The 27,776-nt window shown below is 41.2% G+C and overlaps 1 protein-coding gene across 6 annotated transcripts in view; it reads right to left on the bottom strand.

Moving 5' to 3' along the window:
* TMCC1 (transmembrane and coiled-coil domain family 1) overlaps positions 1-27,776 on the bottom strand; it is a 113,845-nt gene that overhangs the window by 34,503 nt on the left and 51,566 nt on the right. The window contains exon 1 of one of the 6 annotated variants that reach the window (XM_053378080.1): positions 2,804-2,939. The exons of the other annotated variants lie outside the window; for them this stretch is intronic. Coding sequence (XP_053234055.1) covers positions 2,804-2,833 — 30 coding nt within the window. The 5' untranslated portion in view covers positions 2,834-2,939. Of the gene's footprint in view, positions 1-2,803; positions 2,940-27,776 lie in introns of those variants that run through there. 6 annotated transcript variants of the gene reach the window in all.

Here is a 27,776-nt window from a genome sequence, read left to right as displayed (position 1 = left end):
TGTCTATTCAGATTCCAGTTCACCCAGGGGCTTAGCTCAATCTTCATGTTCCACTGTGATTTTTGGGTGAAGTGCAGTATACAAACTGAGTAAATAATAAATAATGATAATTATAAAGCCTGGCCCTAAACAAATCCTACTGCTTGTTGTTAACCACCTCATCTGGAGAGAAGAATTGTAGATACTTGCAGCTGTAGAAATGAATAATGAATTTGGTGTTCTTAGGATAAGCAACTATACCACTGATTTCAGGGTCAGCCCTAACATTACGTGGGATGAGGCAGCTACCTCAGGCTGTGTATGCTGGAGGGCAGGAACAAGAGTGAGGTGCTGGAGGATGGAGCAGTGGCCTGCCTTGAGCCCCTAAGCTAGCCGCCTGTCCTCAAGTGCAGTGATGGATGCTGTCCCTTCAGTACGTGAGATCCAACTGCCAGCTTGGGTGGTTTTTATCCATGAAGCAGGGCAATCGCAAAAAGCAGCAAAACAATTTGACAGATATGAATATAAGAGATGAAGTATATGCCCTACATAAATTGGGCTGATGGCAAAATCAACTTGCAGGGTGTGTGGCCAGTATATTGTAGGGACCACTAGGGGAAAAGAGGCGCAACATGCCTGTGTGTTGGGTGCTTTCTTCACAGGTCCAGAAATTTAGACAACTGCAATACAGTACTTTGTTTCTACACAACCAATATTGCATCACCACTACCTGGCCCTTAAGATTCCTCACAATGGAGGCTGCAAGCATTAAGAACAGGCCTTGCTCCCACAACATTGGAGTCCCACTGGATCAGACAAAGGTCCACCATTCTGCTTTACCTAGTGGCCAACCAGGTGCCTCGAGAAACCACAACAATGCACCTAAGCACAATACTTAGGATAGGAAGTTATAACCACTTATATGGGTGGAAATGCAACCAATATACTCAAGAACATCACTGAACCAGCTGAACTGCTTCCTGGCAGGACAGGATGAAAGAACAGGTTGTGCCACTTCCAACAAACTTGCCAACTGTAACCTGCTCACTTTATTCCACAGAACTTAGCGGGAGCCACTGAGAATCAAATGTATTCCTGTCTGCCAAGTGTTATTTATTATTTATTATTCTTTATTTACTGCATTTATATCCCACTTTTTCCTCCAAGAAGCTCAAAGTGGTATACTTGATTCCCCCCCACCTCTATCAATCCCCATAAGAACCCTTGTGACTGAGAGGTGGTGACTGGCATCACTTTATGATCATGCTAGAAATGTCAGCGAATCAGTGTGGTCTTATGGATAAATTAGAGTGTTGGGTTTTGACAAGGGAGACTTGGGTTAAAATCCCACAGAACCACAAAATTCACTGGTCTTGAGCAAGTCACTAATAATCAGACTAATCTGCTTTGGAGATGTTTGTTGTATTACAGTTACATTCTCCCAATTTAATCTCTTACTACCCATCTTTAATTTGCAACGATTATGCATTGTATTTTAACTACCTATCACTGATTCCACAGCAAATGAAAGGAACTTTAAATGCTCTCTATTTTCACTGTTTAAGCCCCAACAAAGCAGCTCTGTTCTGGGAACAAGAGCACAGAGAACAAATACAGTATGTCATTCTCTTATTTTCATTCCTATGGATTTCTTATTTGAAACTACTCCTCTATTCCCCCCCCCCATTTTTTTGCATCTCCTGATACAACTGGTAGCTGTCTTTAAAGCTGCACAATGCCACAAGCCACTGAACTTTTATAACCTCTGAGCAAACAAACTGTTGATTCAGCCATGCTGACAAAAAACACAATCAAATAAACCAAAACTTTCTGCAAACTCAAACAAGGAAAGAGTAACCATAGGACAAAGGAAATAAATTCTCTCTGGAGTCACGGAGGTGGGAGGACTTCTTAAGTTCATTCAAATGGCTGTGTTAAGGAATATTAACAGATCTAACGTAAGCTGATTAGGAAACCAACTTTTACTATATTAAGAGCAGAGAGGACCAAACATTCCAATTTCATAATCAAAGTACCTCATTCCATATTTGCCTGTTAATACTACCAATAAATGCACGATCTAGATAGACAGAAGAGAGGCAAACTCTGTTTTAACTAAAATATAAATGCTACTCAATGACAAACCTATGTTTCACCCTTCTGAAATTCTAACATGTTCATGCAGATTGAATTTCAGTTTGTTGCTAAAGCAAAGACTGACCTCAAAGCCCTAAGGAGGGGAAATCACTTTGCATAACTACAAACAGCTCTAATGAGGATGAAAAGGGACAAGAACCTTTTGTATTATGATTTATTTCATAGAAAAGGGCAGCTTTATGATGCCCAATTATTCTTCCATCATAAAAGCAAGCAAAAGAAATGTGCACAAACACACCATTTATTACTGGCACTATTTATATGACACAAATGGAACAAAAAACAACAACCATAAAACCATTTCAAGTCCATCTCATTACAGTTCCAAAACAGACCAAGCAGGCATGCACAATAGAAAAGGTATGGCTAAAGTCATTCATCCAAGCCTCCCACTTTCGAATCCTTCTACATGATGAATATGGTTTATGCCTGCTATATATTTCTGACATATTTCATGCTCTCGATCAGCCTGGATAACCAGGACTTTAGTGTAAGCCTACGACAGAATGCACAAAAATAGCAGACAGCAGCTATTTCAAAAATGAATGGAGCATCTTTTGAAGGAATGCTTCATTGCATGTATTCAATGCCTATCTGCATGTTGAGCTTTCTCTCACTAGAACTTTAGCAAAAGCACCACTAAAGAAGGGAGGGTAACAAAACATACTGTATCAGAAGAGGATGTCGAGGTTTCCATGCTGGCTCTGAAACAAGGAAAACAACGTGCAGTAAAGCCGAAGGCTTCTCCCTAGCTTGAACATGCTGTCCTAGAGAGTAAGGTTAAGCAGAATGTTGCTCTAGCCTTGTTAGACTGAATTCTGTCCTGCCAATGCAGTATGAATAGAATATGAAGCAGGGGCACCCTAGGCATGTTGGCAGAGCTCTGAGTGGATGTTCCAGAAAGAGAGGGCGACTCCTAACAAGCAAACTGCTCTGTGTGTCACATGAACAGTCTTCAGCTGTGTCACGAAGCCCACTAAAAATATTCCCAGCCTCTGACAGAGAAAAACAAAGCTGGAGTTCCTTTTTTTTGTAACAGTACTGCAAGCAAGGATGCTTTCTTCCTTATAGATATAGGAAGAACAACACCATGTTTGTTTTTTACCCAGAGGGAAGGCAAAAACGCTACACCACAGACTAATTACATTTTAACTTTAATAGTGGTGACTTGGAAACAGTTCCCCCCATCCCATATGAACATACCTGCCTCCATCAACACCCACACTTGGAGTTCTGGGCTTCTTCTAAAGGATGGTAAGTAGTAATTTGGGGCAGTGGCATCAAAACTGCAACTCTCACCATAGGGAAACTTACTTTACTTGTCCTTTGATGGCCTCATGATAGCAGGCCACCTTATCTTCTTTTGAAGAGAGCCTTTGAACTTGCCTGAGTGATCTTTCATGATAATTTGACCACTGCATTTATTATTAACCCTCCATACACACTGGCTGTGCTAGCACATCATGTTAAACCAGGGGTCATAGCCCTTTTGGCCCATAGGCACATCTGCAAACTGGATAAATTGTAATGGGCACCCCCGCCACCCTGCAACTAATCACGTACTGAAACCTGGTCTATTGGCTCAAACAGACTGCTTCTTTCAAGCCTAATTTCATGGGTGGGAGGGGTGTGGTGGGGAAGTGGCTCTGTGGGCACAATGGAAGGCCTCTCTGGACACACATGCAGGTACCACGCTGGTAACCCCTGCAGTAAACCATAGTCAACATTTGACTAAGGTTTAGTGTGAAGGAGTAGTACATTGCGGCATGCTGCTCAAAAGTGTCTGCTTTGGCCTTACCTGGGCCACAAGGAACAAACCAGAAGGTTTTGCTTCCTTGCAAACAAACCATGAGTGGTAGCCAAAGTTTTTTTAGAGAAAACTACCTGGAGTTTAGATGACACAACATGCCAAGGTTTGCTGCTCCTGAGATGGCAATAGATTTTGTGATGTATCTACCAGCAAGCTGCACATTCACATTAACTATAATAATTCACAGGACCTCGGTTTATGAGAGCTTTTTTGCAAGGAATTTTTTTGCCTATGCAGCTAGTGACAATGAATCAAGCTTGTTAAATTCAACTACTTCAATATCAGAGCAGCTTCCATCTCCTTCTAGAACAATATTTTTAGCCAGTCTCTATTCTTGTTAGATCAGAAAACCATGGTGAGGATTGATGAACCTGCTTCTCCATCCCATACCCAAATAAGAGTAATGCTTACTGTCAAGTCTTCAGGAACAAATTTAAAGGCACAAGTGTTTAGTTTACTTTTCTCCCACTTTTTAAAAAAACATTTAACACAGTTTACAAAATTTAATATGTTGCAACAGAACAGGCACAGGAAAATAAATACCAACAATCCAGAATATAAAATTAGCGCCAACCAGATTCTTGGTACTGTTCTCTATATTCGTAGTGTTCTCTCTTGAAGATTTCTAATTTCTAATGTTTTTCACACATACCTATGTTTACAACTCAACTGGTCATTCAATTTTATCATGATTTCACAGAATGACACAGGATTCCTTTGGAGCCCAGAAATCAGGACTACCTTATCACTGTTCAAAAAAACAGCCATCAACAGGTTTACCACACCTATCAGTCAATCACCCATTCCCACCACCCTTCTGAGTAATACCCCTCCCCACCCTCTCACTATATATAAGAGTCTGGTAACTTTTGTTTCAGTGTATCTGAAGAAGTGTGCATGCATACAAAAGCTCACACCAGTAACAAACTTAGTTGGTCTCTAAGGTGCTACTGGAAGAATTTTTTTTATTTTGTTTCGACTACGGCAGACCAACATGGCTACCTACCTGTAACTAAAAAACATGACTTTTTAAAAAGACCACTGAATTTAGAAGAGATGTTTTGAATTCAAGTATAGTAACACATATCATGCAAGCACTCATTCACTTCAGCTGCTAAATTATGAACTCTAAATACTGAAACAATGTTAGAAACATCCACACTCGAACAAATCAGGAAAACACCTTAAAAACAGCCTTCTCAAGTTAAAGAAGGGTCCTTAAGTTGTCTGAAGCAGAACTAATTCTACATCAGCAGATGGAGCTCTAGTCTAAGGGTGGGATTCAATGCTGCACTAAGGAGCTCATTCAGGCATTGCAAGTATTTCTGCTTGCCAGATGGAACAATCTCCCCCCTCCACACACTGTGTGCTGTTCTGAGGTTTCTCCCAACCCTCCCAAACAGATTTCAGGAGGGGCAGGAGGACTCCTGTTAGAGGATTCATTGTGCTGGCTTCTCCTAGTGCAACAACTTGGTTGCATTCAACCCCCACTATTCACTGCCTCTACCTATGTAATTGTTCCTTTGCGTAATTGTTAAATCTCAGTGTAATTTATTGTCCCTTTCGTTAATGTAATGTGCACATATATGGCTCAATACCCAGTAACAATACTAATGGGAATAAAAGGCACACATCATTTCAGAATTTGCATAAGAGGCCTTACTGAAAGGCTCTAAGGCTCCCAAAAGAAATAAGATTATTATTAATCATGCAAGAAGCCTTTAAAATAGGTGTGGCTTAATAAAAATAATCTTTTCAACAAGCAATAAGCAAGGTGTACAAGTTCTATACTATCAAGCTTATTCTTGTTCTGTAGCTAAAAAATACTTTGCCTATTACAGATCAGATACAACCCAGGAACACATGATCCAACCAAAGTAAAACTTGCAGTTCCTCGATCACAGAGTTAAAGCACATACAAGTCTTCCATTAAAATCAATCAAATCTAAAAATGTTCAGCCAACTGTAATACATCCAATGCACTTATGACAATGTAAACACAGAAACAAAGAACATAGAATTGTAGAAAAGACTGAGGATCATCTAGTCCAACTCCCTGCAATGCAGGAATATGCAGTCATCCCATACAGCAGGCATGTCCAAAGTCTGTTTTGGGAGCCTAATCTGGCCCGCCAGTCAATTTAATCTGGCCCCTGTGGCAGTATATGTCGTGGGATAAAATACATATATATAAAAAAAGCTCAGCAACTTCAATCCAAAATCCAGCTTTGGTCGCCCCCCCCAAGTGTTCACTTTATCAAATCTGGCCCTCTCTGGAAAAAGTTTGGGCACCCCTTGCATACAGGGATCGAACCAGCAACCTTGGGCATTATCAGCATCACACTCTAACCAATTGAGCTATTCAGGCTCTTCATCACAGATTGAGTTTGACGGGGGGAAACCCCTTAAAATTAGTTCAAATGACTAGCTAAATACTGGCCACACATTTTAAAAACAATTTATTGGAATTCATCCTGCAATAGGTTAGATACATATTACACACTGGTTTTATTTATGACAACTAGTTTGCCAGAACACACAATTTAAATTTGGTATGAACAGGTAGACAAATTCTAGCCATCTGTATTAACCAAATCCTTACTGGAGACTCTGTTTTTGTAGCAGTGTGACAAAATACAAAATACACTTTAACACAATATAGCCTTTTACTTCTGGCTTTGCCTCCATGTTAAGGAAGTAGGTATGAAATAATAAAGGAAAGTGTATTTCAACCAATAAGCTACCCTACACTGGATGCCTTCCAGGACAGATCAACAGAGTTCACACCAAGCACGAACCCACCTATTCCCTTCAAAATTAATCACTTCACCCCTCTTCACAATAATTTTATTTTGAGTCTTTTAAAGCTGATTGCTTATGAAGATCCTATCACAACTTTAACTAATACTCTGTATCTGACTATCACATCATTTTCACTGCCAAAAGGTACTGAGGAACCAGGAACCCTTTCTCAAAAAGCCCTGTCTCCAAACTAAGGTATCAGATACAAGCCTCCTCAAGTTACTATACTATTAGCTAAAAAATTCCATCTGGTTAATTAGGGCTGTTAGACTGGAGGGATGGAACAGCTTGCAGCAGAGCTGCACAGAGCTACAGTAAAGGTTTTTGCACCAGAGCACATACTAAATAATTTGTGGTGAATTTTGAGCCATTTGTAAAGTCATCATTACTGCTCTTCGATAAAAAAACATATATTCTATAGGGAACCTCCTTTCGGCTGTTCTAGAGAGTGAGTTGGGAACAATGTATGTTAACAGATGCTTACTTATGGACAATAGTGTTTTTTCCTGCTGGCACATACACTATTTTCTTGCTTTCACCAACAGTGTATAGCAGTTAGAGGGGAGGGACTAAACATCCCCATTCACCTGTGCTGTCCACAGCCTCTCATATAAATTAAGCAGGCATTTATTTAACAGAACTAGTAAGAAATCTTGCACTGACAGTAAGTGATGGTTGGAGTAGAACTTACATGATTATTCAAATATTAATTAAGAAACATAAGCAGAAACTTATGAAATATATATCAATAAAGATGAATAGTTCACTTAAGGCAGAATTTGGAAAACAAGATGTCATTTGAAACACATTTGCCAAGATATTCATTTGCAGCTAGAGCTTTCTGGCCAAATGTTAAGCTAACTTTATTCCCAAGTGCAGCACAACCCCCAAGGGAAAGATGAATTGAAACAAACAGCAGGGTATGAAACAGTAAGAGAGAGGTGGAAATAATACACATTAGAAAGGCCAAACTTGACACATTTTTAAAAAGTTATTAGACTTTGTAGTTTCTAGTGACAGCTTTATTTATATATCTATATTCATGCAGCTACAGCAGACCCACTTCCACATTCCATTTATGAGGTATATGACTAATGTTGCCAACTTTTCAGGCAAAGCTCCTGTATCTTTAACAATTGCCTCACATACAAAAATACTGGAAGAGAAATTGTCCCACAGAGAAAAGTGATGCAATCCTTAGTGGGCGAGGCTTGGGACTGCAGTCTGCAGCTGAGCTTTCCTGCTACATTCTGCATATTGGATCTCTGTTAAAAAGGCATAGGAGCCATTCCAAAACTGTAATTTGGGCTAGCATATTGGAGACTCTGCTTGAGTGCCTGAGCTCTGGAATGAGCTCACTTTTCAATTTAGCATTTATTAACTGGACTTTTATTCTCATGGACAACAGAGGCAACAAATGCAAATGAACTGGATGCCCAGTTCTTCAACTGCCCAAATTTTGCTGAGACAATCACAAATTTAAAACTCCTTTCTCAGGGAAATGCCCCCCCCATCTCCAATAGTCCTCATTTGCCTATGATAGCTACTGCTGAAGCCCAGAGTAGAAACACAAAGAGGTTTCCTACTAGAGTTGTATTCTTGATATTATTTATTTACATCACTTTACTATATAGGATTACAGGTGGGGCTGTAAACTTAGTGACAGGGCACATGCTTTGCATACAGAAAGTTTTGGGTTTAATCCAGAGCAGGTAGGGCTTACATCCTACGCTCTCCCCTTCCAGTGTGGCTGCAGATGAGTTTGGAAGCGTTTACTTCCACTTCAGATGAACCACACAGCTTGCTGCGTCACCTGAACCCAAACTGCAGTTAAGACTAACTGGTAAGTGGAAAACTAATCAACCATAATTTACAAAGCTGATTTGTTTCCACTAATCAGTTTAAAACTAACAACAATTTAGAGTTTGGACAACATACTACATTGTGGTTAATCTAAACTTCCAATCTCCGTTTTGTGGCTGTGCTGGAGGCACAGAGGGCCATTATGTCTTAAACATACATACATACATACATACATACATAATTTTATTTATTTCCCACCTTTCCACAGTTCAAACATGCTCAAGGCAGATTACAAAATATGTAATGATAACATAACAAAAGTAGTCATAAACAATAAATAAAACATTAAAAATACACAACCAAACTGAAAAAAAATCACATAAATCACAATAATATATGTAATAAAAATCCAAAAAAGAGCATTAACACCACCAACACCCCCCACAGTCAAAATCCCCCAAACAACACCCCAGCCCAAGAGTCAATTCAGTTAGGGCCCCATGCCCCCAGGTGAGGTGGAAAAGGCCTACAAGGCAGGGAACAAGTTTTCCAGGACTCACAGGCAAGTTATCTTATCCTTGTAACACTAAACCATGACTTAGTGCTACATGCAGGCTTGTGTGCCATCTGAAGCCAACTGCTTGCCTGCACTTTTAGTTTCCATTTTCAGCTTGTGGCCCATTTGAATCTAGACCAGGCTTCCTCAAACTCGGCCCACCAGATGTTTTTGGCCTACAACTCCCATGATCCCTAGCTAGCAGGACCAGTGGTCAGGGATAATGGGAATTGTAGTCTCAAAAACATCTGGAGTTTGAGGAAGCCTGATGTAGACTGTGTTGCCCACATCACACCAGATGGTTGAGCTGCCCCACTCACCCACCCATGCATAGTCCTCATGTTTAAATATGTTTGCTCATGTTTGCTGTCTCATCAGCAAAGCGTAGGAGGGTATGTCCATGTAGGGTTTGTGGAGAATATCTATAAATAATATGGTTTCTAGTTTGGAATTCCAGTGGATTTGGATTATTATTATTATTTGGTCTTTATATAGTTGTGACTTGACAGAGGGTAAAGGAGGAAGTGGTAGGAAACAGGCAAAGATGGCACAGCAAAGAGCCCTAGCTCTTAAGTAAGGCATAAAAGAAGATTGAAGGGGAAGGGGAAGGGAAAACAGCTGGCATTTTTAATTAAGACAGTTCCAACTCACCTCTCTTTTTGCAGGGTTGGTCTGCATGGCTTTTAAATGCAGCCTCCTTCTGTTCCTCCAGTCCTCTTCTTGGCATAATTATGCTTGTATCTACATTGCTGTATTAAAATTCCAAGCCAATGTTTCAAAGCACATCCTTGCTCTGCACTACAGAAGTAGCTGAATTGTTCAAGAAGAACATATAGCTACAGTGATCAGTCTCTAGAGCAAGGTTGCCAGACATCCCTAGTCCTGAAGGGTTTGACTCTCTTGTCACTCTCTCACTGTTACATATATCACCACTCTGAAAATCATAAAAGCCTTAGCCGTTGCTTTTGTTGAAAAAAGACAGAAAGAAAAACGATATAAATATATGTACTGGGGCAGTGTGCTATCCATTTCAAATCCTGAGCTTAAGAACCTTTAATTCTGAACTCTTTTAAGCAACTGTTTTTGTTTTGTTCCTTTGTTTGGATTGTTTTTAATATAAATGGATCAAGGATGGTGGAATTAATGGGAAGGTGGTTTTAAGTGGGGCGGAAGATGAACAGAAACTAAGGCAGGGAGTGGAAAGAAACAAACAGCTGAGCAGGATATGGAAGACTTGATTTATTGCTTAGTGAAAGTCACGCCTTGTCTTCCTTTCCCTCTAACTTCTGACTTGTTAAGATATAACATTAGCAGACCTCCAATATTTTATCCACAATCAAAGTCTAGATACATTTGGAAAAACTCTTAGGATGCCAAATTATGTGCTGAATATGAGATTCTGAAAAGCGGAGTCACAATCTCACACTTGCCAAGTTACATATATGGCCCTCTAAATTTTGACTGTGATTTATAGAAGAAAAGTCTTTTTGAGTTTACTTATCTTTTCCAGTATTAGTATTCCACCAAAATAAATGTCATTAGAAGTTAATAAATCAACCGCTTCTGAAAGACCCGCCCTTCAAAGACAGAGCTTCACTGGCCAATTCAACTTAACAAATGAAAGCAGGGGCTCTTTACAAGCCACCAAAATATAAATCAACTTGTCTCCTTAGGATATACAAGAGTAAACCTATCACTTACTGAAAAGGAAAAGCAAGGGAGAGAGCTCTTAAGTGTAATTAGGCATAAAACATGTTTAAGAACTCAAGCCAGCAGCCTAAACAGTAGCAACCTAGGTCCATGGAGGCTTTGAAAGAAGCAGAATGGCATCTCCCAAGAGGTGGATTATGCATAAAAGGAGAACAGCAGTTTGAACATACACAAGTTGTTTCAGACAATTAGACAGCAGATTGGAAAGGAGTGATATGTGAAATTGGCAGAGTTGCAGTGAATACGAGTGAATGATGATAAAGTACAGCCTGATACTTCATGTGTGCAAAGGGCACACCTGTGCTGCAATCTCATTAAGAACTATCTTGTTCTGTTCTCAAAACACCCCAAAGCTAACATGGAGCAGGATGAGCTTGTTAGAGGTTTGAGTCAGCTTCTAGCTGTTTGACATCCATCTGTCTTGGGAGACAATGAAGCAGTGCACCTTTGGGGTACCAAGTCATAAGGGTACCAAGTAGGCAAATGTGGTACAGTTGTCAGAGAGCTGGACTAGAATGAGGGAGATTCAGGTTGAAAATCTCACTCCACCATTAAGTTCACTGGGTGACCTTGCACAATTTTCTCTCACAGTCTAACCTGCTCCACAGGGTTGATTTGAGGATAAGACTGGGGGAAACTATATATGCTACCTTGAAGGAAAAGTGAGATATAAATGTATATGCCAACTGGATTCCAGCGTCCAAGCACATGGGAAGCTCTCATTTATAGTTCATGTGGTCACTCTACTAGAGGCAGCTGTAATCCTGTTGAGGCTTTCTCTATGGAAATGGCTTGGAGGTTACTTTCATTGGTTCTGCTCAAACAGTAGCTTGTGTGTAGGAGCACATATTTGTACTTGCAGTGGGTGCGAAGACTGGTGCAACAAGAAAGTCAATTTAAATTGTGATGGCAAAGGGAGAAAACACTTATTTGAAGCGATGCCTTTACAATAATATATCTTTTCTGATTTCTGTTGTAAAATTTACCTCAGATATATGCCAAAAGACACTAACCCACTTAAAGGATGAACAACTAATGAAAGCAACAAAAGATGATTGTGCATAGTATATACTTTATGTTGATTATAAGGCAATTTCTTGTTTTTTAAAAAGCCAGTATCAAATTACAATCTATTCAACTTCTGATTTTTTAAAAATAGTGTTTTAAATCTCCAATGTTATAACAGAAGAAATAATCGGTACAGTGGAACCTCGGGTTGCAAACGTGATCCGTGCGAGAGGCATGTTCACAACCCGCAGCGTCACGTCTATACGGGTTGCGATTTAGTGCTTCTGCGCCGAACCCCGTAAGTAACCCATTCCAGTACTTCCAGGTTTGATGCGGTGCGCAACCCAAAAACGCGTAACTTGAAGCATCAGTAACCCGAGCTACCACTGTATCTTGCTTTAAATGAGTTCTCAAAGGCAAGTACAAAGAAAGTCAATCTGAAGTCTTTGCATACAGATTATCTCAGGTGCAGTTTGTAACTGAATTTTCAACTGCAGAAAGACATTCTTTACCAAGCCTTCCAGTCAAAACAAAGTGGGTATTTGGTTTCCACAGTGCTCTACAACCCCGTCCTACACACCAATACAACTAATAATGTAGTTGACATATACAGTACTGGGCATTCATATCACGTCACTCAGCCAAGGTTTTACATTAAGATTAATGGCAAAACTATTCAACTGAGGCCAATAGATCTGCCTTTTAGTAGTGAAAATTAGGGCTTTACAGTGGTACTCAGGTTAAGTACTTAATTCATTCTGGAGGTCCGTACTTAACCTGAAACTGTTCTTAACCTGAAGCACCACTTTAGCTAATGAGGCCTCCTGCTGCTGCCACGCCACCAGAGCACTTTTTCTGTTCTCATCCTGAAGCAAAGTTCTTAACCTGAAGCACTATTTCTGGGTTAGCGGAGTCTGTAACCTGAAGCGTATGTAACCTGAAGTGTCTGTAACCCGAGGTACCACTGTACTAAATTTCCAACATAATTATTACCCATTATATATAAACAACATTTATTCCAGCTTATAATTGAATTGCAGGGATCTTGTATTTTCCCAGCCCTGGGGTTTTGTTCCTAGGAAGAAGTGACGTTCTCCAAGCTGCATATCCTTTGCTTCTGCAATGCTGTGCGGGCATGTTACATTGGCACTTGTCATTAATGACATCACAGCAATACCCAGGGAATAACAGCCACCTCTCCCTCCAGCAAGCTTACATCATTTTATGAACTTTCTGAAAAGTTTACATACTTGTTGGCTATGAATTGCTACACTGGGTTAACACAGCACTTCCCAGAGTTAGTTTAAAACAAAGCTTCATCTCTCTTTCTCACTATGTCATCATTTCAAAAATACTTAGAGGAGTAATTTTTTTGGGAATGTAGGAACAGCAGCCCAAAAGCCCAACATCTTATTCTCACAGAGTCCAGATAGATGCCCATGGTAAATCTCAAAGCAGGAAGTGAGAGCACCAGCACTCTCCCCATTTGTGATTCTCAGCACATGAGAGGCACACTTCCTCCAACAATGGAGCTAAAACAGGCACCGTGGCTAGTAGCTATTGATAACCTTCTCCTCCCTGGAATTGTTGAATCCTCTTATAAAGCCAACCAAGTTGGTGTCTGTGCATTCATTCTATTTCATATAAAAATACTGGTCTTCCCACATTATGAGGGAATGTGGTGCTGTGTTAATCAGAGCTAAAATACACCACAAAGGATATAAGACCAACTTGGGCCTCACATCTATTTATTGTGGAGGAATGCCTTATTATGTAGTGGACAGTTTATCCACTATGTGCTCCTCTGAAGGCCCACGTCCAAAACAAATTCCTATTTTTGGAGGGCTGTTCTAGTTTGCAATGAGACTTTTGCCATTTGCCCTTCCAACACTATTAGTGCCCCTCTGCGCACAGCCATGGAATTATCTTAAGTCTGTTGAAGCTCCCTCACACTTTATACAACAGTTATGTCTGCTGCAGGAAACACCACCTCTGATACAGCAGGAGAAACAGAAGAAGCCAGACATTCTCTCTCAGCCTAATCTACCTAACAGTTGTTGTGGGGATAAAAGGGAGAGGGTCCATGCACGCACTTGGAAGTTCTTGGAGAATAGGCAGGAAACAAACATGATAAATGAAATGTACTGGAATGTGTACCTACCATTCATAATCTACACGTCTGATGTAGAAAAGGCTGGTGTAGTTCGGACAAATGCTACTGTTCTATGAAATGGCCCTTGGGCTCTCAGTATTGGTAGGCACATCTATGCCCATCACTATAAGCTCTCACTAAAGCTACTTGCAAAAGTTGTACTATTGAACCTGTATTGTGATGTTAGGTCTACCACTACAGCACACAAGGAAAACAGTAATTTGAAGAGGCTATGAAAGCAGCTGTGATTGCAGCACCCTATGTTTAATGCATGATTTCTGTCTGTGCATATTTTGTTTTCTTGTGATATAATTTGTTCCTCTCTTCCATTTGGAAGGGCTTTAAGAGATAGCTTGAGGCTACACCACTTCTTAGAGATGTCATAAGCAATTATTTATATCTAATACTCAGCCACAAAAGTGTAATCAAGTCTCAATAAAGATGCATTACTGGCACACTATGTGTGATCCCTGTGCATGAGAATGTTTAGAGTGTATTTTTAGCAGAACTATGGTTAACTCTGCATAATACCACATTTTCTCATTCGATTAAATGGTATTATGAAATGAAGACATAGAATCATAGAATCATAGAATCATAGAGTTGGAAGAGACCACAAGGGCCATCGAGTCCAACCCCCTGCCAAGCAGGAAACACCATCAGAGCACTCCTGACATATGGTTGTCAAGCCTCTGCTTAAAGACCTCCAAAGAAGGAGACTCCACCACACTCCTTGGCAGCAAATTCCACTGTCGAACAGCTCTTACTGTCAGGAAGTTCTTCCTAATGTTTAGGTGGAATCTTCTTTCTTGTAGTTTGGATCCATTGCTCCGTGTCCGCTTCTCTGGAGCAGCAGAAAACAACCTTTCTCCCTCCTCTATGTGACATCCTTTTATATATTTGAACATGGCTATCATATCACCCCTTAACCTCCTCTTCTTCAGGCTAAACATGCCCAGCTCCCTTAGCCGTTCCTCATAAGGCATCGTTTCCAGGCCTTTGACCATTTTGGTTGCCCTCCTCTGGACACGTTCCAGTTTGTCAATGTCCTTCTTGAACTGTGGTGCCCAGAACTGGACACAGTACTCCAGGTGAGGTCTGACCAGAGCAGAATACAGTGGCACTATTACTTCCCTTGATCTAGATGCTATACTCCTATTGATGCAGCCCAGAATTGCATTGGCTTTTTTAGCTGCCGCGTCACACTGTTGGCTCATGTCAAGTTTGTGGTCAACCAAGACTCCTAGATCCTTTTCACATGTAGTGCTCTCAAGCCAGGTGTCACCCATCTTGTATTTGTGCCTCTCATTTTTTTTGCCCAAGTGCAATACTTTACATTTCTCCCTGTTAAAATTCATCTTGTTTGTTTTGGCCCAGTTCTCTAATCTGTCAAGGTCGTTTTGAAGTGTGTTCCTGTCCTCTGGGGTGTTAGCCACCCCTCCCAGTTTGGTGTCATCTGCAAATTTGATCAGGATGCCCTTGAGTCCATCATCCAAGTCGTTGATAAAGATGTTGAATAAGACCGGGCCCAAGACAGAACCCTGTGGCACCCCACTAGTCACTCTTCTCCAGGATGAAGAGGAACCATTGATGAGCACCCTTTGGGTTCGGTCAGTCAGCCAGTTACAAATCCACTGAGTGGTAGCATAGTCAAGACCGCATTTTACCAGCTTCTTTACAAGAATATCATGGGGCACCTTGTCAAATGCCTTGCTGAAATCAAGGTAGGCTACATCCACTGCGTTCCCTTCATCTACCAGGCTTGTAATTCTGTCAAAAAACGAGATCAGGTTAGTCTGACATGACTTATTTTTCAGAAATCCATGCTGACTATTGGTGATCACAGCATTCCTTTCCAGGTGCTCACAGACTGTTTGCTTAATGATCTGCTCCAGAATCTTCCCTGGTATTGATGTCAGACTGACTGGGCGGTAATTATTTGGGTCCTCTCTTTTCCCCTTTTTGAAAATAGGGACAACATTTGCCCTCCTCCAGTCTGCCGGGACTTCGCCTGTTCTCCAGGAATTCTCAAAGATGACTGCCAGTGGTTCTGAAATCACATCTGCCAGTTCTTTTAATACTCTTGGATGCAGTTCATCTGGCCCTGGAGACTTGAATACATCTAGACTAGCCAAGTATTCTTGTACTATCTCCTTAGTTATTCTGGGCTGTGTTTCCTCTGCTGAATCATTTGCTCCAAATTCTTCAGGTCGGGCATTGTTTTCTTTATCGGAGAAGACTGAGGCAAAGAAGGCATTGAGGAGTTCAGCCCTTTCTGTGTCCCCTGTTTGCATTTCACCATCTTCTCCTCTGAGTGACCCCACTGTTTCTTTGTTCTTCCTTTTGCTACGAACATACCCATAAAAGCCTTTTTTGTTGCTTTTAACCTCTCTAGCAAGCCTGAGTTCATTCTGTGCTTTAGCTTTTCTGACTTTGTGTCTACACGTGCTGGCTATTTGTTTGAATTCCTCTTTGGTGGTTTCCCCCCTTTTCCATTTTTTGTACACATCCTTTTTTAATCTTAACTCAGTTAAAAGTTCTTTAGATAGCCACCCTGGCTTCTTTAGGCACCTTCCATGTTTCCGTCTCATTGGTATTGCCTGAAGTTGTGCTTTTACTATCTCCCTCTTAACAAACTCCCAGCCATCATGAACTCCCTTTCCTTTTAGTATTACTGTCCATGGGATCTCACCCAGCACTTCCCTAAGTTTTATGAAGTCGGCTTTCTTAAAGTCGAGAAATTGAGTCCTAGTATGCTTGGCTGCTCCTTTCCGCTGTATAGTAAACTTCAGAAGAGCATGATCACTCGCGCCTAATGATCCTTCCACTTCTACCCCACTAACCAGGTCATCAACATTGGTTAGGACCAGATCTAAAATGGCTGTTCCTCTTGTAGCTTCTCCCACTTTCTGGACAATGAAGTTGTCTGCAAGGCCAGTGAGGAATCTGTTTGACCTTATGCTCTTGGCTGAGTTTGACATCCAACAAATATCCGGGTAATTGAAGTCCCCCATTACTACTATCTCCCTTCCTTTTGCATGCTTGGCCATCTGTTCCAGGAAGGCATCATCTATGTCCTCCGTTTGGCTTGGGGATCTATAGTAAACTCCCACAATGAGGTCACTGTTATTCTTCTCTCCCTTAATTTTGACCCAAATGCTCTCACTTTGGCTTTGAGGTTCTAAATCTTGGATCTCTTCACAGGTATACACATCCCTGACATATAACGCCACTCCTCCTCCTTTCTTGTCTGGTCTGTTTCTCTGAAATCGATTGTATCCCTCCATTATTACATTCCAATCGTGGGACTTATCCCACCAGGTTTCAGTGATGCCTATTATGTCATATTTAGTTTGCTGTACCAAGAGCTCAAGCTCATCTTGTTTATTTCCCATACTTTGCGCATTAGTGTACAGACATTGAAGTCCATTAATCATTTCCCCGTGTCTCTTATTTAAGGATTTTTTCCTCCCACCACTAGGTCTGCGTGCTGTTTGCTCCATTCGGTCTATGACATTTGGATGATCATCTTCATCAATTGATAGACTCCTACCTTCAGGAGCACTGTCTCCCTCCCCCACATTAGTCAGTTTAAAGCCCTCCTGATGAGGTTTCTGAGATTTTTTGCAAAAACATTCCTCCCAACCGTTGTGAGGTGCAGCTCATCGCTTGCCAGAAGTCCATCTTCAAGAAACTGCATTCCGTGATCTAAGAATCCAAACCGTTCCTGTTTACACCATTTGCGAAGCCAGTTGTTCACTTCCACTATTTTTCCCTCTCTCCCTGGGCCACGTCGTTCAACTGGGAGGACAGATGAGATGACAATTTGTGCATTTAATTGCTTCAATTTCCTGCCCAGAGCCTCGTAATCTCTTTTGATCTTCTGGAGGCTATTGCTTGCAGTGTCATTGGTTCCCACATGAACCAAGAGGAAGGGGTATTTGTCAGTGGGTTTTATGATTCCTTGCAGTCGTTCAGTTACATCTTGGATCTTAGCCCCGGGGAGACAGCACACTTCCCGAGACATCTTGTCAGGCCCACAGATCACTGCTTCTGTTCCCCTCAGTAGGGAATCCCCTATCACCACTACACGCCTCCTCTTAGGTCTGGTCGGGGTTCTTCCGTGAGCTGTCCGTTCCAAGGTCGCCTGCACATTCCCTGAAGACTGCCTTTGCTGCTCGTCTTCATATACCTGATCGACTGTAATGAGGGAGAGATCCTCAAATGGAGTCTGCTCTTCGTCTTCCATGCTAGGGGAAAGGACCTCAAAGCGATTGCGTATTTCTAAACAATCAGAGCGAACCCTGGGCCTCCTACTTCTTTGAGTCACGTTTCTCCATATATCTGGCTCCTTCTAAGACATGCATTAGAATCCATCAATCCTCTTGGATTTTCAGGGTAAAGAAGACCTGATGCTCAAATAATTTCCAAGGGGTGGTTGTGTTTGTCTGTTGCACTAAAACTAAGAGTCCAGTGGCATCAGACAAAGTGGACTATAGTCCATGAAAACTTACATCATAATAAATCCTAAGCCTTTAAGATGCAACAATGTTCATTCTGTTCAAATGTATTTCCCAGTTTAAGTCTTCACTTTTTGGGGGGGGCTGAACTCCACATGATATTTCCTGGGGAGCAACTAAAAAGCACCAGATGTTGTAAACTTTCCCTACAATAGGGCTGCCATACATCCGGATTTTCCCAGACATCACCAAAATTTCGAAGGCAGAATTGACATCGGAGGGGGAATTTCCGAAATGTGGCGTCTTGCCCTGGATCTTAGGCAAGCCAATAGAAAAATTCCAGTCAACTATTTTTGGCGTGGCCTGGTTTTTACTTTTTGAAATATGGCAACCTTACCTTACAGGGGAGTTTCTCCAGCTTTTTGCTCATTTTGATTGCCTTCTCTTCCAGCTCTACAATATCCTTTTTAGGTGCAGCAACAAGAACTGTATACAGCATTCCTAGTGTAGTAGCAACCATATTACAGTGGTACCTCGCAAGACGAAATTAATTCGTTCCGCGAGTTTTTTCTTCTTGCGAGTTTTTTGTCTTGCGAAGCACGGTTTCCCATAGGAATGCATTGAAAATCAATCAATGCGTTCCTATGGAAACCGCCTTCAGACCAGGTCCAGGGACAGTCTGTCCCCCGACCTCTTCTGAAGGCTGGGGGGGGGGGGGGAGAAGGGCTTTTCTTCCCACCGCCAGCCTTCAGAAGGCTGTTCTGAAGGCTGGCGTTGGAAAGAAAAGCCCTTCTCCCCACCTCCCGCCCCGCAAGCTCCGGGGACAGGAGGGCTTTGCTGCCGACCGCCAGCATTTTAAAAGCCCCCGGGACAGCGGAGACTTCTCCGCTGTCCCTGGGCGATCTTAAAATGCTGGCGGGCGGCAGCAAAGCCTTTGCTGCCGACCCCCAGCATTTTAAAAGCCCCCGGGACAGTGGAGACTTCTCCGCTGTCCCGGGGCGATCTTAAAATGCTGGCAGGCGGCAGCGAAGCCTTCGCTGCCGACCCCCAGCATTTTAAAAGCCCCCGGGACAGCGGAAGTCTTCTGAAGGCAGGCGGTGGGCGAAAGTCTTTGCTCCCCCCCCCGCCTGCCTCTAAAAGCCGTCCGGGATAGCGGAGAAACGCGCTGCGCTTCTCCGCTATCCCGGGAAGGCAGGCGGGGGGGGAGCAAAGACTTTCGCCCCCCGCCGGCCCTCAGAAGAGGTCCAGGACCTCTTCTGAAGGCCGGCGGTGCGCGAAAGTCTTTGCTCCCGACAGCCAGCATTTTAAAAGCGGTCCGGGATAGCGGGAAAGCGCAGCGCGCTTCCCTGCTATCCCGGACCGCTTTTAAAATGCTGGCGGTGGGGAGCAAAGCCTTTCAGCCCCCGCCGGCCTTCCTGGACCTCTTCTGAAGGCGAAGCAAGCCTATAGGGAAATTCGTCTGGTGAAGCACCTCGAAAAACGGAAAACTCTTTCTTCTTGCGAGTTTTCCGTCTTGCGAGGCATTCGTCTTGCAGGGCACCACTGTATTTTTTAAAAGGTATTATTATATTCAGTGTTTTATTTGCAATCCCTTTCCTAATTACCCCTAACATGGAATTTGCCTTTTTCACAGCTGTTGCACTTGATGGAATATAACTCTCAAGCTGAAAAGGCTTTCCACCTTTTCATACCTGTCCTACTCAATTTATGTGCCATCTGAATGCAAGGATTTTGGCCCCCACTTCATCTAGAGGACTTTTGTTCATAGCTATTTGTGACTAGCTATTTAGAACACTTAGAACAATTTATTGTTGATTTTTATGTTATTATGTTTCAAGGAGTTTTGAATTTTGGGGGGAAACAGTTTTTAAAGGCTATATTTTGTTTCAAAGTACCAGAAATTCATTCCTTTTGAATATAATTCCTTTTGTACCATGGTGGTTAATATGGATTGCAAAAGTGCTTGTACATAGTTAAGTCTTCAGATATGCTTGAAGGGTGGTGGGAGCTACTGCTACTAAATTATGGAGTGCAAATTAGAACACAGTATCTATTCTGGTTACACATTAAGTCTATTCTTTTACACATTAAGTTGCTTAAAAGGAAACATTCTAAAACTAAAACCAGTTATAGTTTCAAATAATTAACTGGCTGCATGCTACAAAGTATCTGTGCTGAGTATCAGAAGAAATAGGCTTTGCTTGGAAAGTAAGACAATTTTCAAAAAGCAATCCAGAAAAATAAAATATAGTAACCTAAAATTGTGCACACTGCAAATTATGCCAAGCAAGCCACATACAGCATGGATATCATATGTAATTACATTCTAAACTGCAATCTTTCCAAACACCTAACAAAAGTACCATCCATGTAATTTCAGAAGAGGTTGTGAAGAAAAAGCCTGGTGTCTGGCCATTCCATTTCCATCTACCAGAAGGTATCCACAGTGAGTCACAGATATAACAAAAATGGGCCTTCAGTAAGAGTAAGGATAGATATTTAGCAATCTGGGTTGCAATATCAACCTGCAATAGCAACCTAATCTCCATGCAGCCTGATCTAAGATTGTGTGATCAACAATATTTGTAATATTATTTGAAAGCACTGGCAGTTAGTCGTGGATATTCTGGGTGAAAAGAGTTTGCTGATTGCACATAAAAGAACAAGAGATCTTAAAAGATTTGTTGATCCACAAGTGCAAGACTCTGTGGATATCATCTGTCTGGATACCACACTTATTATAAATATCAGTAAATGGTAGATGTTTATAAATAGAGTAGATAGCAAATCTTATATCATTCAACACTTTTGCACCTTTGCACATGTAGCAGCACACATGAGGTGTATGTTATCAAGATTCCTTGCAAAAAAAATTTACGGAAGTCAAACTCAAAGGACCACTCAAGAAACATATAGGTAAGCATCTGAGTAGCACAAATAATTTTTAAAATAGTGAATCATTTTGTGCAATAAGATCACTGTGCTGGAACATTTCCATTGTTTTGTGGGGAGATGGCCAAGGACAGAAAGAAAATTTGATCACAAAAAGTTGAAAGGAACATTATCTGAGCAGCAGATATTCAATGTCTTCATTTAGACCATTAGCAGAAACTAACTACAGTGGTACCTCGGGTTAAGTACTTAATTCGTTCTGGAGGTCCGTTCTTAACCTGAAACTGTTCTTAACCTGAAGCACCACTTTAGCTAATGGGGCCTCCTGCTGCTGCCACGCAGCCGGAGCACGATTTCTGTTCTTATGCTGAAGCAAAGTTCTTAACCTGAAGCACTATTTCTGGGTTAGCGGAGTCTGTAACCTAAAGCATATGTAACCTGAAGCGTATGTAACCTGAGGTACCATTGTATATGTTTTGGATACGGTTTGTTTCCACTAATGGTCTAAATGAGGACCCTGAGTATCTGTCACTTTTTAAATTTCCTCTATGACAATTTTCATAAAGTGAACTTAGACCATAGCATTTCTGGGCAGCTACAGTCAGACACAGAACTTCAGTTATTAACAGCCTAATACATCAGTTTCATGATGTGTAGAATAAAATGCAATCAAGCATTTTTTGAAAAAGAGCTTCATCCCATGATCGAATCCATAATTCCCGTGTTTTTCACCAACTTATTTATTTATTATATTTATATCTCACCTTTCCTCCAAGAAGAAAGTGAATCTTAGATAGGTAATCAGACAGGGATGTTTTTAGAAAGCAAAATCACTCCCAGTTGCTACACTGTCACTAGTTATGACACGGTATTTCTTCGTTTAAGTCCTTTGTGCTTAAACGCAAAAGAGATTCAGATTGCTTAACTCAGGGGTAGGCAACCTAAGGCCCGTGGGCCGGATGCGGTCCAATTGCCTTCTCAATCCGGCCCACGGATGATCCGGGAATCAGCGTGTTTTTACATGAGTAGAATGTGTTCTTCTATTTAAAATGCATCTCTGGGTTATTTGTGGGGCCTACCTGGTGTTTTTACATGAGTAGAATGTGTTCTTTTATTTAAAATGCATCTCTGGGTTATTTGTGGGGCCTACCTGGTGTTTTTACATGAGTAGAATGTGTTCTTTTATTTAAAATGCATCTCTGGATTATTTGTGGGGCATAGGAACTCGTTCATTCCCCCCCCCCCCCCAATATAGTCCGGCCCACCACATGGTCTGAGGGACGGTGGACTGGCCCACGGCTGAAAAAGGTTGCTGACCCCTGGCTTAACTTCTATTCAAGGGTTAATTATAAGAAAATAGAAAACCAGTTTGCGGACAACCCATAAGGCAGGAAATAAGGTGAGAGGTGGATAATGGAAAAACATGAGCTAGGAAAAAAACCAGCTGTCACAAAAGAGAATTCCAGTCTTGATTGCATTTAGATAAAAAACCTGCAACAGAATTAAGTATTGTCAAAATTTTCCAGTATGTGAACTGAAATGAAGAATTGGATTTCAAGCAATCAAATCTCAAACAATTCGATGTGGCCTCTACTCCCTTGTCTGTGTCAATTACTCTTTGTAATTCAGAGAATACTGAACAATGAACAAGCCCAGGAAAGGACTGAATATGCACTTTGTATAGAAATAATAGCTTCATAATGTAAACATTTACTACTATTTATAGTAGCACAAAATGCAATTATACTAACTTTCCTCTTCTGGAAAGAAAGATGCAAATCAATAGCCTCCAAAAGAGTTTTGGAGAAGAAAAGACAAACTTCATGTTCACAACACAATCCTAAAAAGCTATAACCATCACAGATAAAACTACATTTCTTTATGCTATCATTCAAATGGCATCTCAAAGAACAGTCATTCAAATGTCTTTATAAACATTCCTTGATGATGATGATGATGCTTGTAAGCCATATGCAAAACTGTCATTCTAGTTAACAGAATATTTACTTTTCATGAAACAAATGCTGTTTTGGCAGCTTTGTATATATGCCACAGTATATGTAAAGCACAGAGATTGCAACTGTGCTTATTACACTTGAATCAATTTTACAAAGACAAAGCAGATGAGGAATGGTTCTATTTGCTGAAGTATTAACCTCAGTTAATTATCAACCTACTAAATCATTACAAAGTGCCAATGGAAAAATCTCACTGGAAAAAACCTGTACTTCTTAGGATACAAGGAGGGAGGGGGAGTGTGAAGCATATAAGTAGGTATTAGTGCGCAGTCCAAATGTGAAACAATTAAAAGAGCACTAAATCCAAAAATACAAAAATGTGCAGTTACCTCAATTCAGAGCAACCATCAATTCCCTTTACTGCACTTAAAAGTATGAAAGCTATTTACATACAACTACAATCATTACAATAAATTGAAGAATTTGAATTTAATATAAATTGAAGACTAAATCAGTTGCTCCCACTGATTAATCTGACACTAAGAGAGGTATTAATATGCAACTGAAAAGATATGTTACTACGACGACAACAACCTCCAAGTCCATTTGCTATACATACACCTATGGCATTCTACCAGGTAAGGAATACTAGGTTTACTGTAAACAAATAGCTTAAAAAAATTGTTTGCCTCCTTTCCATAGTTCAAACCTTGCTCAAGGAGGTTTACAACATAAAAAATACATAATTACAAATGTAACAAAAATAGTCGTAAACAATAAACAAACATCAAAAGTGCATGACCAAATTGAGCAATTTCCACATAAATAATAAGATGTAAGATAAATATACGAAAATGTGGTGGTGGGGTGGCAATGGGTATGGCTGGGCAAGCCAGAGCTACTTGTTGCTGCGGCCAGCAATAGTCCCATTGGCAGCCTGGGTCTGAGTCTGCAAGGTGCATGGTACAATCCACCCCAACACCTAGTGGATGTTGATGAAGGTCACAGGGCCCATCGACAGCATTGGCCCAGCTCTGCAAGGCAAGAGGTGACATCATAGCCAAGCAGGGTCATTTGGTGCTGCTGACTTGCATCTACTAAATAATGAAGTGTCTGCTCAGAAGAAAGCCACATTGTGTTCAATGGGCCTTACACCCAGGTAAGCAAGTGTAGGGCTATGGTGTTTTATATAGGCATCCAAGGCTCCTCCGGATGACAAAAGTCTGCCCCCCCAACAAAAATTCTGGCTACACCCATGTGCGTTTAACAATATATCGCTGCACGATGCTGGGTAAAAATCGTTATCGTGGTGTGATTTCAAAACCGATTTTTGCCATTAAATTGAAAATTTGCATAGCGCTAAAACAGATAATAAAATTTGTGATGTTATCATGCAAAAATGATGAAAAATAGTTGGGAGGAGGCAAAGGATGGGGCTGTGGACCCCTGGGGTCCCCATTGGTCTTATGTGATCAGTTTCATACAAGCTAGAATTGACATTCAAGAAATAGCTGTGTCTCATCTCAACAGAACAAAATTCCATATGCAGTGATTCTTCACGCTGCGCAAGTGCATAGAAGTTTGAAGCTGCCAGCTAAAAATATTTTTTTAAACTCTGTATGGAAGTATCACAAGAGATTCCTGAACTAAGAGGTACTGAACACCACTGATGAAATCACTCCTATTTAAAAAAGAAATGTTTGAGGACAAGAGCATCAGACACATTCTAGACCCTTTATGCCCCTGGTGTTTGACAAAAAGAGAACCAGTGTGGCATAATGGTTAGTGTTGGACTAGGACCTGGGAGAGCAGGGTTCAAAACCCCAGTCAGCCATGAAGCTCACTGAGTGACCTTAGGCCAGACACCATCTCTTAGCCTAATCTACTTCACAATGTTTTTGTGAGGATGAAATGGGGAGGAGGAGAATCATGTACACCACCTTTAAATCCTTGGAACATAAAGGTGCTATATAAAAGTAATAAAATAATAATAATAATAATAACAACAACAACAATAACCACCAATAGGCATTTCTCAAGTTCATTATTCCAAGGGAACAGAGCAGAAAATGCCACACAATGTCTACCATCCAGAATAGTTGAAGTAAGTCCCAGAATGCCAAATTGTATTCCTGTAATTGAAAATTTGGGGGCCGGATGTATGAAGCCTGCTGTTCTCCCAAAATGAGGGTAAATTATGCTGTAACCACCAGTTCTCCCACAGACAGCCTTAAATACATCAGAATCAAGAAAGCTGTCAAGGAGACAGTTGAACTGGAAGTGATCCAGCCAGCTGGCACCTCCCTGCATCTTGCTCATAGTTTTTAATCATAGTTTTAACGTAATATGTTAAAATTTCCAAGTAAAAGTTATTCCTTGTTGTCTTTAATACTACTACTATCCTACATAGTGTATACCTCCAGTGGGAAAGGAAAAACAACAGATCGTATACCCCAGGTAGACAGGGAGTGCACTTTAACATCTGCTGCCTGTAACTCTGTATGACAAATTAATAACACTGTGTATATATTTCATACATTGCCCTGGAAAGAGACATGATTTGTGAACTTTCTAGTCTCTCCAAGGATTTAGTTCTGCTTTCTTTTACAATTTAAAATTCACATGCAGGGATGGCTCAAAGGGGAAAACTGGTGGTATCCAATTGGTGACCTTCAGTGAGGGAGACAATTTTTGACCATTCTTCTACCCCTGCAATCCCATTCCCTTCCCCACCCCTGCCAAAAAAGAGAGCCTGCTCTGGAAGGTCTGGAAAGAGATGAAGCATCTCAAAAAATTCCCTGTTCTGCCTTCCTTCGGCAGAGGAACATCAGCCATATATTATTGTTTATGTTTCTTCTTTTTTGGAGATCGCTTGGAGCCGACTAAGATCGTCTTCCATGAATATGGTGTTAACGGTGTGTCTGTAAGTGACTGTGGAGGCCGATTCTATGTTTAGGACAACCTCTGCCAACCAAATGCCTCCAGAATGTTGTTTTGTATTACAACTCCCATCACTCCCAGCCAGGACAGTTAGTGAAAGCTGGTTTGGGGAAACACTGGATCTTGGTAGTACACTTAACAGTATCTGAGATTTCCGCATCTAAGTTGACCCACTTTTATGCAAGAGCCGAATTGTTACTTTCTTCCTTCTTTTGGCAGGCCTTGGCAATGCTTGATACCCACCGCCCTAGGGCTGTGAGGGGGGCATAAAATTTTGGCCTCCCTCCTCCCCTCCCATGGAACAAGGCAGCGTGCGGCCCATGGGTTCCATGTCCAAGTACTCTTGTGGCCCACCTTGTGGCTGGTATAAAAGTTGGACCACCCTGCTTTAAGAGAATAAAGAATACATAACAACTATGTATTTTAAAGTACTTGTTGCTGGGCCTGTTTGTAGAAACAGCCTCAAGCAAACACCTAATAAACCTCAAAAAATTCAGCTGTCTCAAGAGTACAGAAATGAAGCACCCCTGTGTATTGCTAAAGGTCAATCCAATTACTACGGGGACTTACAGGAAAGCATCCCACAGAGCTAAATAAGCTCATTGTCCCCAGAAGAATGGCTGGAACATCCCAAATCTAGATTCATATTCTTAGTACTGCGTATAAACTTTTGGGGACAAGTATTCACTCAGGAGAATAGCTCATAAAGCTCTCTTTTATAGATAACTCACCTTTCATTCCAATTAAATGAACCAAAAGTTATGCCTCTGTGTTGTACTACAGTAACTCCTCTCTACACCCTCCCTCCTCCACATAAAAACCCACAACTGGCAATCAGCTTATGAGGATGAACTGGTAGGCCAGGGCACACCACTCTGTCTACAGAAACTAGAAGCTGTTAGCTTATGTTATTTTATTATACCTCATAGAAGTGATTACTTTGGGAGTGTATATGAACCATGATCTCACCCATCCTTATTATAAGATCCATTTGTCATTATACACCATTACTCAAAGCAACTTAAATTACTAAGTGTGATCTAATGTTACAAAAGGAGTAATAGGAGAATATCTTACAGGACAAAGAATGAAGGAGATTTTCCAGGAAAAATATTGAAGTGCTTCCCTAATCAGCTTAGCATTCATGACATACTCATTGCCAAGAAACATGTCCAAAAGACTGGTCATCTGACAGTAACAAAGAAAAGGTCTATGTTCTTTAAGTCAGTGATACTTTAGAAAATACAAAAGCTACCAGGAGGCTGCTCTATGCAGTAAACCAGAGTAGGAACTGGCATTACATGCTGTTTGGTCACTTCTGCATGGTCTGTAATGCTGTAGCAGCAAGCCATGTAGCATGAGCAACTTTGCAAGGAAAACAGTTCACCGCATGGAACAGATGTCATGGACAGGTGGTTTCAACTGACCTGCACATGGCAGCAGCTGTCAGACTAACAGCTGCAACCACTTCCCTAGTTAGGAAAGCCATCTACCATTTCATTTGTTAATATTTCATTAAGCTGGCAAAAACAATTACAATACTGTAAAT

Source organism: Podarcis raffonei, chromosome 2 (genome assembly GCF_027172205.1).
Source record: "Podarcis raffonei isolate rPodRaf1 chromosome 2, rPodRaf1.pri, whole genome shotgun sequence".
In the NCBI taxonomy this organism is placed as follows: domain Eukaryota; kingdom Metazoa; phylum Chordata; class Lepidosauria; order Squamata; family Lacertidae; genus Podarcis; species Podarcis raffonei.
Note: the sequence above shows the minus strand (reverse complement) of the source record. Positions and strands in the feature narration are given on the sequence as shown.